The sequence below is a fragment of the Vanacampus margaritifer genome, chromosome 6, assembly GCF_051991255.1.
Source record: "Vanacampus margaritifer isolate UIUO_Vmar chromosome 6, RoL_Vmar_1.0, whole genome shotgun sequence".
NCBI lineage: Eukaryota > Metazoa > Chordata > Actinopteri > Syngnathiformes > Syngnathidae > Vanacampus > Vanacampus margaritifer.
In genome coordinates, this window is record NC_135437.1 from 23,772,030 (window position 1) to 23,785,289 (window position 13,260).

Genomic DNA, 13,260 nt, shown 5'->3' on the forward strand with positions numbered 1-13,260 from the left:
ATTTAGAACAGATATAAAATTTGTGATTAATCGTGAGTTAACTATTGAAGTCATGCGATTAATTACAATTAAAAAAATTAATTGCCTGATGCCCCTAATTTTTTGATAATCTTTTCTTCTTTTTTTTTAATTAGGGGCATCAGGCGATTACATTTTTTTAATTGTAATCATTCACATGACTTCACTAGTTAACTCACGATTAATCACACATTTTATATCTGTTCTAAATGTACAATACATTTTCTTTTAGGTTTTCATACTCTTGTCAACAAAAGTGGAAAAAAATGTGAAACTAATAGAAATAGTTCAAATGAATTTTTGACGTCTATAGTCGTCAATGGCAGTGAATGAGTTAAAAATCCAACTGGACTTAGGAGAAATCCGGGAGAGCCTGTGAACCATTTTTTTCGATCCCATCTTTTGTCTCCTGTCTTGGCTTGTTGCACCTGGCGAGGGTTGAGCACACACACTAGATTAGAAGTCATTCTTATTTGTTGCCGTGCAAGGCATGCTTGTTACGTGCACACTCATATATACTTCATTATCGTTCCTGAACTGATAGGCTTTAATTATCTGCCTTGGCTCTGATTAGTGTCTGTAACAGGCTAATTAGGTGGAGTCTTGTAAAATCATCGCTACTATTACCGGAGAGACGTGTTGTGGAAAGACATCAAGAAGCAAGGAACGTGTCTTCCTGCAAAGACCCGACGAAATGTTAAGAGCCAAAGCTATGATTTCTACGTTGATTAACGAGCCTGCTTTACGCTAAAATCCTTATGCTCTACCATTATTCATCAAGTGGATTGTTCCGTTTTTACGAAGCGGGATGATCACGCTTAAATTGCATAAACCACAGCTGTCGACATTTAGGCGATAGCATCTGAACATTGATTAGTTTCTCAGCGCCCATGATACAGTGGCAATTTATCTGAAAGGAACTATCGTCAGGATCCAACCCAGAACTTTTCTCACTACGGAGCAACTTTAAAGCCTGGGCAGGCAGATAGATTAATTCTTTTCCCCTTGCTTCTTCCTCCCTCTGTTATTATCCCTCTAACAATCCTTTTAGGAGCTGTCACACACTTTGCAGCTATTATGTTGCTGTTGTGAACTCTCTGGAATGTAACATACTGTATTTCTCATCAAAGTGCATCTTAACTGTAAACCGCTTTCAAAAGAATGAATGAGATTTTTTTTTTTTCTTTCTTCAAACCAGCTCCTGCATGTTGCAGTACACATGAGCCAGTGGCGAGCAATGAGGTTATACATAAGTCGGATATACATAAATATACACAGCAATTTTATTGGTATTCTGTTTACTAGTGCTGTCACTATCAAATAGTTTTAGAAGCAATTAATCTATCGATTATTCAATCAATTAATCGACTAATCTGATTCATTTGATCTGATTGGTGTTCATTTCGTACTTTGTATTTGTATAGTGATTTAAAAAAAGGGAGATTGATGTTGTACTATGTTACAGGTTCGGTCATTGTTTTCCAAAGTAAAAACAGATGTTTGCAAATGTCTTATTTTGATTAAACACAGAAGATATCAGTCTTCTTTCATGAAGAACTACAGAAATCAGTGAACAATTACTGTTGATAGGCTGACATTAGAGGATTTGGATAATTTTTAACAAAAAAATGGCTCCAAACGATTACTAGGTTATTAAAAAAGATGGAGATTAATTTGATAATCGATTACTTTTCGATTAATTCATTAATTTTGACAGCTCTACTCTTTACTGTTACCACATGTCAAACGTTTAATAAAGAAAAAAAATGTTATTATTATTATTGTGAACGCCCAAAAAAATAAGTTTAACCTATATTTGGAATTTGACCTTAATTAAAACATTTGCTTCACAGGGTTCTAAAAAAAAGCCTTTTTGGGTGGTGACCCCGCACGAACCTGCACTGGCCCTGTATACCTCAAATGTCACAATTCGGCCACTTTAGTATATTTTCAAGTACGAGCTTTAAGGTCCCCTTATGGATGCATATCTGTGATTCCAAGATTGATTTGCATGGTTGAATGCATTTAAAGACGTTAACTTAATCCTTGTCATACATGTGTTTGTGTTACCAGTAGATGAATGCTTCATATTTAACTGCAACATTTGTGTTGCACTTTTTGCAAGTTTAGGTTGTGCGTAAAATAACGACATCCAAGTCAATTGCTTTACCACAGTTACAATGGAGGTAAGCATTGGTTGTGAAAAATATGACGCAACTCGTCCTGAATGACATGGTAATGGAATTACCTAATCAATTGACACAATCGATTACTGGTAACTACATTTAACATTATTTTAATTAGCTAAATAGACAAATGAAGTCTGGTTGTAAATGGTTTGAATACTTAAAGGTAAGAACAATTAATTGGTTCATTCGACATTTTTAATCAGGTGTTATGAATTCATGCAATTCTTAATGGCAGCAGTGTTGTTGTTGGGAAAATATCAAAGAAGAACAGTTTTATTCCAGGGACAGCACATGACCACACTCGTTCTTCAGGCAGTAAATGTACTGTTGCTACTTTTGTCCTGGATTAAAAGGTACATATAAAGCCAGTTACAGTCAGGTGACTGTTTACATAATGGGATTAGAGAGACTTTGTGAGTGCGTGTTTGTCTGACAAGGAAGACAGTGACATACGTATTGTATAGTATCCAGTAAGTATCATGTGCTCGGCTGTGACATCACTACCTGACAATCTTAGTGCGTCTGTTCATATCTGTGTGTGTGCGTGTGGGCGTGTGTGCAGGTTTATATCACATCATGGGGACCATTTTCTGGGTTTTTACTATCATTGTGGGGACCACCAAAATGTCCCCACAAGGACACGTGGAATCCGAATCTCTTTTTGAAGGTCAAAACTTGGCTTTAGAGTTTAGGTTTGAATTTGGGTTTCGGTCGGGGTTAGGGTTAGGTAGTCAGTTGCGACGGTTAAGGTTAGGGTAATGCATGATGTCAATGAGATGTCCTCATGTATGTGTGTGTGAGTGTGTGTGTCCCAATACGGGTTATTTTCTGGGTTGAACCCCCTGATGTTTGTTTACTTGGCACCTTATCTGACACTTCCTCATGCCACATTGACAAAAGATCACAGATAATATTTTAAAAATAGTGGCTTAGTTTACGATACTTGCTCCAATTTTACCCCATTAAATCTTGTAATGGCATCAAGTGCTTTAAGTGCCTGATTTTAGAGCACAAAGTACACTGCTGCATTTCAATAGGAAATTTTGAGTGGGGTGGAAGAAAAAAATAACTTTGAGTGGTTGAGGCAAGCAGCTGGGAGCCTACAGCTCCTCATTTATGATTCCAATGAACAAGAAGGTGTAAGCCATATGTGCCAAGTCGACTTTTACGGCATCTGCAGAGATTCTCGAAGAGTGTGTCATAGTGCATAGACATTTGCTGTTGAAATATTTCTAGCGATCAAAATAAATGTGTTGATTGTTTTGTGAACATACAGTCACTAAAATTGGTAAGCTAAGCAGTTAATTTGGACCCTCCTAATCACCGTTATTCCCAAGGATTTTATGCTTTTATAACTTTTTTTTTGCTACGTACCTTAATTTATTAACATGAATGGATTTTTGTTACAAAGTTATTCTGTTAATGATGTTATCGTTACAAACAAATGTCTTCTTTTTTTTTTTAAGGGCAACAAACACCATTTTGCTCAATGTCGTCATAGTTTAAAGCCTGTTTGACGCTGATGAAAGCTTACCTGCCAAAATCCACACTTAAGCATTTAAGAACAAACTTAAGCCAAGATCGATGCACAAAGACCATTGTTTTTGAAACTGTCGTGTCTCTACATTATTATGTAGATAGCAAAAATACCTCATTCCTGGCTATTCTTCAATGTGACTGCTGCTGTTTATTTTTGCTGTCAAACCTGGCACACTAGTTGATAATTGGATTCAGGCAATCTTCTTAGTCACTCTAGTGCGGAAGTGAGCTGGGAACCAAATGCCTGCAGCCATGAGGCATCCAGACTGAGCCCCTGCGGGAAGATAAAGGAAACTTTTTAGAGATTTGCTAGAGGAGACTGTGGCTGATGCGTTGTCCCGTTCAACCCAGGGGGAGTCTCAATAGAGAATGGAGGCATATCCTTTGCTAGAGAATCTGCCCCCATGCTTTTGTAGATTTACTGTAGGTAATTCCTCACACGATGAAATACAACTAATACAGACTAAAATTGTGTGTGCCATCCTTGACAGCTTATTATTGTCACGGTGCGTCCACGGAACGGCGTGGTGACTGTCGATGTGTGGCGTAGAGGACCCAAAAAGCAGGGAGGCAGGAGAACCACGGCAGGAGTGCGGGTTAGACTGCTGTCCTTTATTGTATAACTCAAAATCAAAAAAACGACAGAACAAACTCCGGGGGTGACCGTGACAATGGCAATGATCCCACAAGGGACTGATCACCACCCGGGAATTAAATGCACCCACACAAATTAGGGGATTAGTCACACCTGGGGCCAGGCACAAGTGGCTGAGGGCCCGGATTGGTCAACCTGCGGAAGGGCAGGCATCCACTCAGGACCAATCGGGACCCTCAACCAAAGCCAGCTCTACCCAGACATGACAATTATCATTTCACTCTTATATCAATAGCATCACTTGGCTCTGTCTGCCTGTGCCTCGATCAAATCCACCCAAATCGTATTACACCACATTGCGCCACCATTTAGACCTGTTTTGTCCAAGTCTAAAACGGAGTTTCCTATTCGTCACCAATTTCTGAAATGTGCCGGAGGCTTGGCAGTCGGAACACCAGCAAGGCAAAGCGCGTCTACCAAATTCATAAACATAAAAGTTCCACTCAATTTTGCCACAAAATCTAAAGCCTTAAGCGGGCAAGCATACGTGTACAATCAGATTACTTTCAAACTAATTGAGTTATACAGGTTTTAGGTCACAATGATGGAGGCAAACATTTTTGCTGTGATTTACCTTGATCTTACTTTTATTAAAAACAAGCAAAAAACAAACAAAACAAAGAAACAAAAACTTGTCACTTGAACAGGGGTGTGTTGTATGTGACATTTCCAAACAAACCAAAACAATTAATACAAAGAAGAAGCTATTTACATTTTTTTTAATGTTATCCATACAAATTTAAGTGCACTGTTAAATATATATCGTATGAATTTTTTTTTATCACAATATCACTTGATTTAGCTTAACTTGTACAATAATATGTTCTATGCTGACCCACTAGTCAAAATACAGTATTCTAGCTAACATTGCATTAGTGGAAGTTAAGCAGAAAAAATCCAGCAGTTTTTTATTAATATCAGAAGGCGGCCATTTTGCCACTTGCTTTCGACTGAAGATATCATATTTCTTTGGTCTCAGGTAATAACCAATCACAGCTTAGTTTCATAACACAGGTGAGCTGTATTTGGTTGTTGCCTGAACCCTGAGCATCTGTGATGTCATCTTCAGAAGACAGCAAGTGTCAATATGGCCGTCCCCTGAGATGGATAAAAACATCTGGATTCTGCTTTATAATTGATATTCCACAAATGTAATATTAATCAGAATGTCATGTTTAGACCACATTTGTGAGGTTGATTTCCCCTTTAACGGAAGAAAAATGCTGTTTTGGTTCTCTAGACTTGACTAAATAGGACACATTATGTAAAATTGACTGTTTTAATTGATTGTATACAAATAGCTTGGTCTCTGGAAACCCCCATTCATCATGGGTGACAATATACAACCAAATAAATGTAAATAATATCACCCCCACACTGATTTTCTCCCCCCATGGCTTGGCACATAGCCTGGGCGAACATCAAGCAATGGCCAGAGTCCGTTCCATTTAATCAGCTTAACTATGGGTATGATAAGATGAATCAACTGATGAATTCAGTTTGAAAGTCAACATTCCTCTTCAAAGTAGTAAAATGTTGAAAGCAGACTAAAGTTGAAAGAGTCCAAAGACTCAAATCCTATAACATGCATTTTACTTGCTATAGAAAAGCTTGAAGGATGTAAGCCTGGAAAATAATCACAAAAAAGAATATATATATATATATATATATATATATATATATATATATATATATATATATATCTTATTGAGCCAACCATCAACTGTATTCTCTATTCTCTCGCTTGTCTTATTTATCTTTAGTAGCCTCCCCCACCCTGCACACCCTGGACGGACTTTGATCACCTAAAAATGTGACGTTTCTTTTTTTGTTTCTTCTCTGATTCAGACCAGTGACGTGCAGTGAGCCTTAGGTTTGGGTAGGCAGGCAGACGCAAATTGAGACACACGCACCAATCGCAAATTTGTGTGTTGGCAGGTTGAGCGTATAACGTACCCTAGGGTGACCATATTTTCATTTCCAAAAAAAGAGGACACTCAGCCTGACCTCGAGATACTTGATACTCAGATACAAGATTTCATACATTCAAACTATTTTAACATATGCCTCCTCTGTTTGGCTATAAAATAAAGCAAAAAAAAAAAATTACTCTCTTTTGAAGTCTTACATGTTTTGCTCCACAATCTTTTTTTTTCTTCTTTTTTTTTTACTTCTTGCGGGGTTCATACTCCGGTGCGGCAGCTCAACACTTGCCACTCAGCTTAAGTTCTGGGCCACCGTCACAGCCAGTGCGCGGTCTGCCAACCACAGTAAACGTTGCAGTGCACTCGCACAAGGAAAATCGGACAATTTCAAACCCGCCTGGACGCCCGGAAAGAATGTAATAAAGTGAATATCTCCCTGTAAAACAGCCTAATTCCTCACAAAATCAAGCTAGCAATAGCAATAGCAATAGCAATACCAAAGACCATGTAAAGTGAAACAGCCAGTTAATCGAAGCACATCCACAAAGCCAATCTTTCCTTTTGCACCATTCTTTGTGAAAAGGACAAATAATTCTTTGTGCCTTACTTTGCTGAAGATCCGGTAGCTAAGGCGTTGGTCTCCCATCTTTCAAAAGCTGACGTATTTCCTCAAAAGAAAGGCGTGAAAAAAGTTTTATATTCTTCAGAGTGGCGTCATCTTATCGCTTTGCTGTGCACTAAGTGTGTTTTGAATTCACGAATGCACTGTGCGAACGTGCGTTCGCATAGGAATAATCCAGCGACGTAAAAAGGCTGCGTAGCGATCTGCCTATTTGCGTAAAATACTTTTCTGCTGGGAAACTGACTACGCATGCGCGAACACACATCGCTACGCGGACAGGGCTGGGAAAAACACAGCAGCATTGTGAGTCAAAATGAGTCATTTTTAATTTAGGTATTAAAATCACCAAATGTCAATTTTAAACCTATAGGTAGTGTAGGCTTTCTGAAATGAAATAAATAATAAAACAAATAGAAAAAGCCAAACGGTTTCAACTTTCATTTCAGCCTGGGGTAGGCAGCGCCTACCTTGCCTATCCTGACTGCACGTCACTAATCCAGACGTACCATATACAGTATGCCTGGACTAAAATGTCTTTTGATGTCAAACCAGATGCTTTCAGTCTAAAAACGAAGGAATTGGCCTGGCTGTTCCAATACTTTTGGAGACGAGTGTATGTCATGATCAGATATGCACCCTGGCTGACTGGCTGCATGTCTGTGCTCCAGATTCAGCTGGCTGCTTGCCTACCCTGTACACACACACTTACATGACAGCTGTCACTTTCAGTAGCCTTAATGCCATCACTATCTACCCTTTCCCGCAGGCCCTGACTGGTACCTGAACAAGGTGAAGCTGACGATCACTGATGTCAATGACAACGTCCCTGAGTGGAACATGAAGCCGTACCCATACCAGGCTGGAGTGTCCCCTGATGCCACTGAGGGGACCTTTGTCTATCAGCTGCAGGCCCTCGATGGGGACGAGGGAAGAAGCGGGGAGGTGGAATATTTTTTGGCTGATGGTAAGATTTTTGATGCTCACGCTCACACATCTAAATTAGCATGGTAAAAAAGTAGGCTGAGTTGTGTGTATGACGCACAATGGAATCATGGGAATAAATCTATGTAGTCAGGCCGGGGCACAACAACTCAGAAAGCCAGCCACAGGCGTTCACACATTCATTCATGCATCCATGCGCCGTGAAGGCATCTATTAGTTCTTTTTTTTTGTCTCCATCACAACATCTATCTTACTCTCAGTATCTCTTTCCATGGCACGCGCATTCACAGCCAGAAGCCTTCATAGTTTTGTTTGTTCACTTATCGTAAATTTCTGCGTATCTGCCTACTTCTCTACAGACAATCATGAAAATGCACACAAATACGCATGGGGATGTGCTTTAGGGGATATCGTTTTTTTGCCGTGTCAGAGACGGAGGATGTGCTAATCTTCCCAGCGGGATTTGACAAAACAATCCTGACTTTCCTCTGACTCACATCAGTCCATTGCACTGCTCCCTGATGCAAGCTCAAGAGTAATTGCCAAGAGACACCCGTGGTCAACGCTTGCTCAGTACTATGATGCTAGCATGAGCTTGCGCCATAGTTCTGAGCAGCGTGGCATTATTTTTCTCTTCAAATTGATGTAAATAATTATTCTACCCTTGTATTCTGCGGTTTGGAGTATGGAGTACCACACTGTACATTTCGTAGAGTCAATTTTACTCTAAGAAAGACTACTGTATATTCTGTCCCACTCTAAACAGAGTAAACTTTACACTTGGAAGAGAGTAAAATACAAAAAAAAAAAAGACACTCAAGGGTTGAGGAACGATCCCAGAACTTTCAGCATGGAAGACAGCCACTACTACTTGAGCTATGCCATACGTATAGTTAGTTAACATATTTCTGCTTTGTCTAAAGAGAAATAAAAAATGAAGGTACGAGGATTCCACCCGACACCTGCGATATATTGACACAGAGTAGAAGTGGCATGGGTCAATGGTTAGATCGGCTGTCTCCCAACCTGAAGGTTCTGTGAATGCTCCTCAACTATTGAATGTTTTTTCTTAAATAAATATTTTACTCTCAGGGTGGCACGGTGGCTGACTGGTTAGCACGTCCGCCTCCCAGTGCAGAGGATGTGAAATCGAGTCCGGACTTCGGCCTTCCTGGGTGGAGTTTGCATGTTCTCCCCGTCCTTGCGTGGGTTTTCTCCGGGTACTCCGGTTTCCTCCCACATTCCAAAAAACATGCATGGCAGGTTAATTGAACACTCCAAATTGTCCATAGGTGTGATTGTGAGTGTGGTTGTTGGTCTCTGTGTGCCCTGCGATTGGCTGGCAACCAGTTCAGGGTGTACCCCGCCTACTGCCCGAAGCCAGCTGGGATTGGCTCCAGTACCCCCCTCGACCCTTGTGAGGACTAAGCGGTTAAGAAAATGGATGGATATTTTACTCTCTTCCAAGTAAAAAGTTTACTCTGTTTAGACTGGGACCAAATATAGTCTTTTTCAGATTAAAATTTACTATACAAAATTTCCTGTGCAGACTCCTGATACGGGCAGTTCGGTCCTTGCGTAATCAATGTCAGAGTCCGGTCCGCATAAGTGGACTTTGTTTCCAGTGAGGGTTGCCCTTTGTCAAAAAAATTCTGTTCATAACCTTTAAGGATAGAAATTCTAGGCACAGTCAAAATGTTGAGGTTTGGTGGCCTCAGTGTTAAGTCTCAGCTTTTCATCAAGCTGCGATCTTCCACTCTCACTAAGGCATTTTGCAGCCAAGTGTAAAGTGGTTGGAATAAGAATCACCACCTCCAAAAGTGAGAGTTTTGTCCTCAGTCGGAAAAGGGCAGCGTGCCCCCTACAGTTTGGAAATCAGATCCTTCCCCAAGTGGAGCAGTTCATAAGTGAGGGCAAAAAGATGTTCCCATCTTCACCTATGGTGATGTGCTGTGTATCATGACCAAAAGAACAAGAACATGGTGTCCAGATCTCCCTTGAAGATAGGGTGGGAAGCTCGCTCATCCGGAAAGGAGTAGAGCAGCTGCTCCTCCACATCGAACAAAGACCGATTAGGTGGCTCGGGCATCTGATTAGGATGCCTCCCTGCTGAGGTGTTTTGGGAACATTCCCACTGGCAGGATGCCTCAGGGAAGACCCCGGGCACGCGAGTTTCTCGACTGAAGTGGGAATGCCTCAGGATTCTCCTGGAAGAGCGAGACAAAGTGACCAAGAGGAGGGAAGTCTGGCCTTCTCTGCAGAAGCTGCTACTCATGCAATCCAATCAAGATGGATGGAATCTGCAGTTCAATGTAAAACCCTGAATAGGATGAGACTATAAGGCCAGTCTGTCTTTTAAGCTTTATTAGTGGCACAACATTTCATTGTTTGCTAATTTTAGCTGAGGAAATAATATGTTGTTATTGATACAAACATCTACACTATATGGGTACATAATTTAATCAGCCATGGGTTGGAAGAGACCCTTTAGTTTTAGTTAATTTATCTGACAATTCTATGCTTCAAATTATTTGGGAAAAGTTTACTTGAGACCGTGACTCTGTATGCAAAGCTAGGCAGAAAGGGAAGCTGTTATAGATACACATTTTTTTTTCCTATTTTCACTCTCTGTTAGCGTAACGGGACAGGTATGTCCATTCTATTGTGCACCAAAACTGTCCATTTAGCAATTTACAATGATTTATTGCCACCTTTGTTACAGTTAAAACAACTGCGCTCTTATTGGTTTTCCTGAATATACTATGGTGATTGCAACCGATTACCATTGTTAAGCTTTCATACGACAAACAGCTCATTGCCAGCTTTTTGGTTGGTTGCCACAACTGTGTTTATTTGAGCCTGTACTATGGGATAATTCTTCTCATTTTTGTTTGTTGTTCATTTTGGGCTTGAACAACCCTCCAGATTTGTGCTGATTTGGCTCACATCAACAACAATGAGAAAACACATTGATTAGGATTATAACAAATACAGCACTAAATCAATCAGTAAATGAAGTTGCACACATGCACACACACACACACACACACACACACACACACACACACACACACACACACACACACACACACACACACACACACACACACACACACACACACCCTTACAAGCATAGCAAGCAAAAAAAATGTGGATTCAAAGTAATTTGTGTAGATATAGTGAATCTCACTGAAATAAATTAAAATCATGTCTTTTCCGGATTGTGTTTGGATTATTTAGTCATCAGGTTGCATGGGAGGGATTAGATTTTCCAATTTCTTTTTTTTAAATAAAAAAATAGAACTGTGTATAGATGGGCACGCTACAATGTAGGGGAAGATTGTACAGAGAATGGTATAGACACTTGTGGAATGTTCCTTTTGTAAAAGGAAGAGCAAACAAGTATTACATGTACATGATGTACTTTTATCAATAGTCTTTATGTAGTGTATCAGCGAGCATTCATTCAATGTCAATTCAATTTGTACATGGAAAAAAATATTTGTCTCCACCTTTTGAACTGAAATACAGTACGGTCTAAAAATGAATAAAAAAAAACAACAACTTAGACTCCACATATATATATATATATATATATATTAGGGGTGTGAATTGCCTAGTACCTGGCGATTCGATTTGTATCACGATTCATAGGTCACGATTTGATACCGATTAATCCCGATACAAATCTATAAATTGATTATTGTGATTTTTTTTTAACTCAAATTTAGAAAATACTAATCAGTAAACTATTTTTAAATTTTTTGAGAAGTTTAGGGATCTCATCATCTACGGTCCATAATCAAAAGATTCAGAAAATCCGGGGAAATCACTGCATGTGAGCGGCAAGGCCAAAAAACAACATTGAATGCCTGTGACCTTTTATTCCTCAGACTTCACCTCATTCAAAACTGACATCATTGTGTAAAGGTGGGAGTAAGTCAATGTTTTGCAAGTCTCAAGTCTTTGCCCTCAAGTCCCGAGTCAAGTCACAAGTCAAGACTGACAAGTCTAAAGCTATTCACAAGTCCTACACTTTGAGTTTCAAATCATTTCGAGTCATTTGAACAACATCGTGGATTATATTATTTTGGGTGACCAACAAAGTAGGAGTCGGGGACCGACCGGGGAGTGAACCTAGAGTGGTGCAACATATTGCCGTGTTTGCAATGTGTTACAAGTGAGTTTACAGTCTCATTAACTACACAGCTAGCAACAATAATTAACTGATAAACAACTGAGTTAGCTTACTTACTTACTTACCGTTCTTTGTGCAACTTCACATGTTGAACGAAGTTTGAAGTTGTTGTCCTATCACTTACTCTGTTTAGATCTATTGCTAACAAATGCATTTTAGCGAGTATTGCATCACTTCTACCCCATTTTCTGCATGTGTTTATGAAACATTGAGCCAGTAGCCACATAGTGTGTTCACTAGTGTCTCTATAATGTTAACTTCAGTTAATTGTGCACCAAACTTTATCAAGGAATACACAAACATTCTTACCTGTCTCTTTTGAGTCGCCCAACTATGTTAAAGCCAAAAGGAGGACATGGAGGGTGGCGGGGGTGTCAAGGCAGGTGCCAATGCACATTCTCCATGGACGCAATCCAATGTCCGTCAAATATTACACACTTTGGGTGGAATAGATCACAGAGAGGGTATATTTTATTTATTTATTTATTTTTATTATATTGATGAATGGATAAAAAAGAAGAGCTGTAAAAAAAAAAATGGTTGTCCAGGACAAAAGGTCAGGGGCTTCAGCACCACTTAGTGGCTATGTGTGCACATGCCAGTTCTGGCGTATGAATAGCAAGTATTTAGCGATTCACAAGTCCTACACTTTGAGTTTCAAGTCCTTTTGAGTCATATTGACAACATCGTAGATTATATTATTTCAGGTGACCATCAAAGTACCCAGAGTAGTGCAATAGATTGCCGTGTTTGCAATGTGTTACCAGTGAGTTTACAGTCTCATAAACTACGCAGCAACAACTGACATTAGTTTACTTACCGTTCTTTGTACAACTTCAGATTAGTTGTTGGCTCTCTGTTAGTGATCTAATCTGGTAAATACTGCAATTCATTTTTTTGCTGACAACTCTTAGTTTTTGTACCCAAACAACTAGTGGTGCAATGGATCACAAAAGTCACGGATCAAATTGTTTTAAAAATAAAATCAAATCAGATAAATAGAACTTTGTCTTAGTTAATTTTATAAAATGCTTTTGTCCATTAAATTTATATATATATATATATATTTATTAATTTAATGGACAAAAGCAGACTCAAAATGTCTAATGTGGCCGTTAGGATTAAGGAACACAACTTTAAGTGCAATATAAGGCAAGATTGTTTTTTTTAAA

At 39.3% G+C, this 13,260-nt stretch overlaps 1 protein-coding gene across 1 annotated transcript in view; it reads left to right on the forward strand.

The window, feature by feature from the left end:
- Positions 1-13,260, forward strand: part of LOC144053910 (neural-cadherin-like) — a 151,096-nt gene that overhangs the window by 43,970 nt on the left and 93,866 nt on the right. Inside the window, exon 2 of the mRNA XM_077568813.1 lies at positions 7,715-7,912. Coding sequence (XP_077424939.1) covers positions 7,715-7,912 — 198 coding nt within the window. The remainder of the gene's footprint in view (positions 1-7,714; positions 7,913-13,260) is intronic.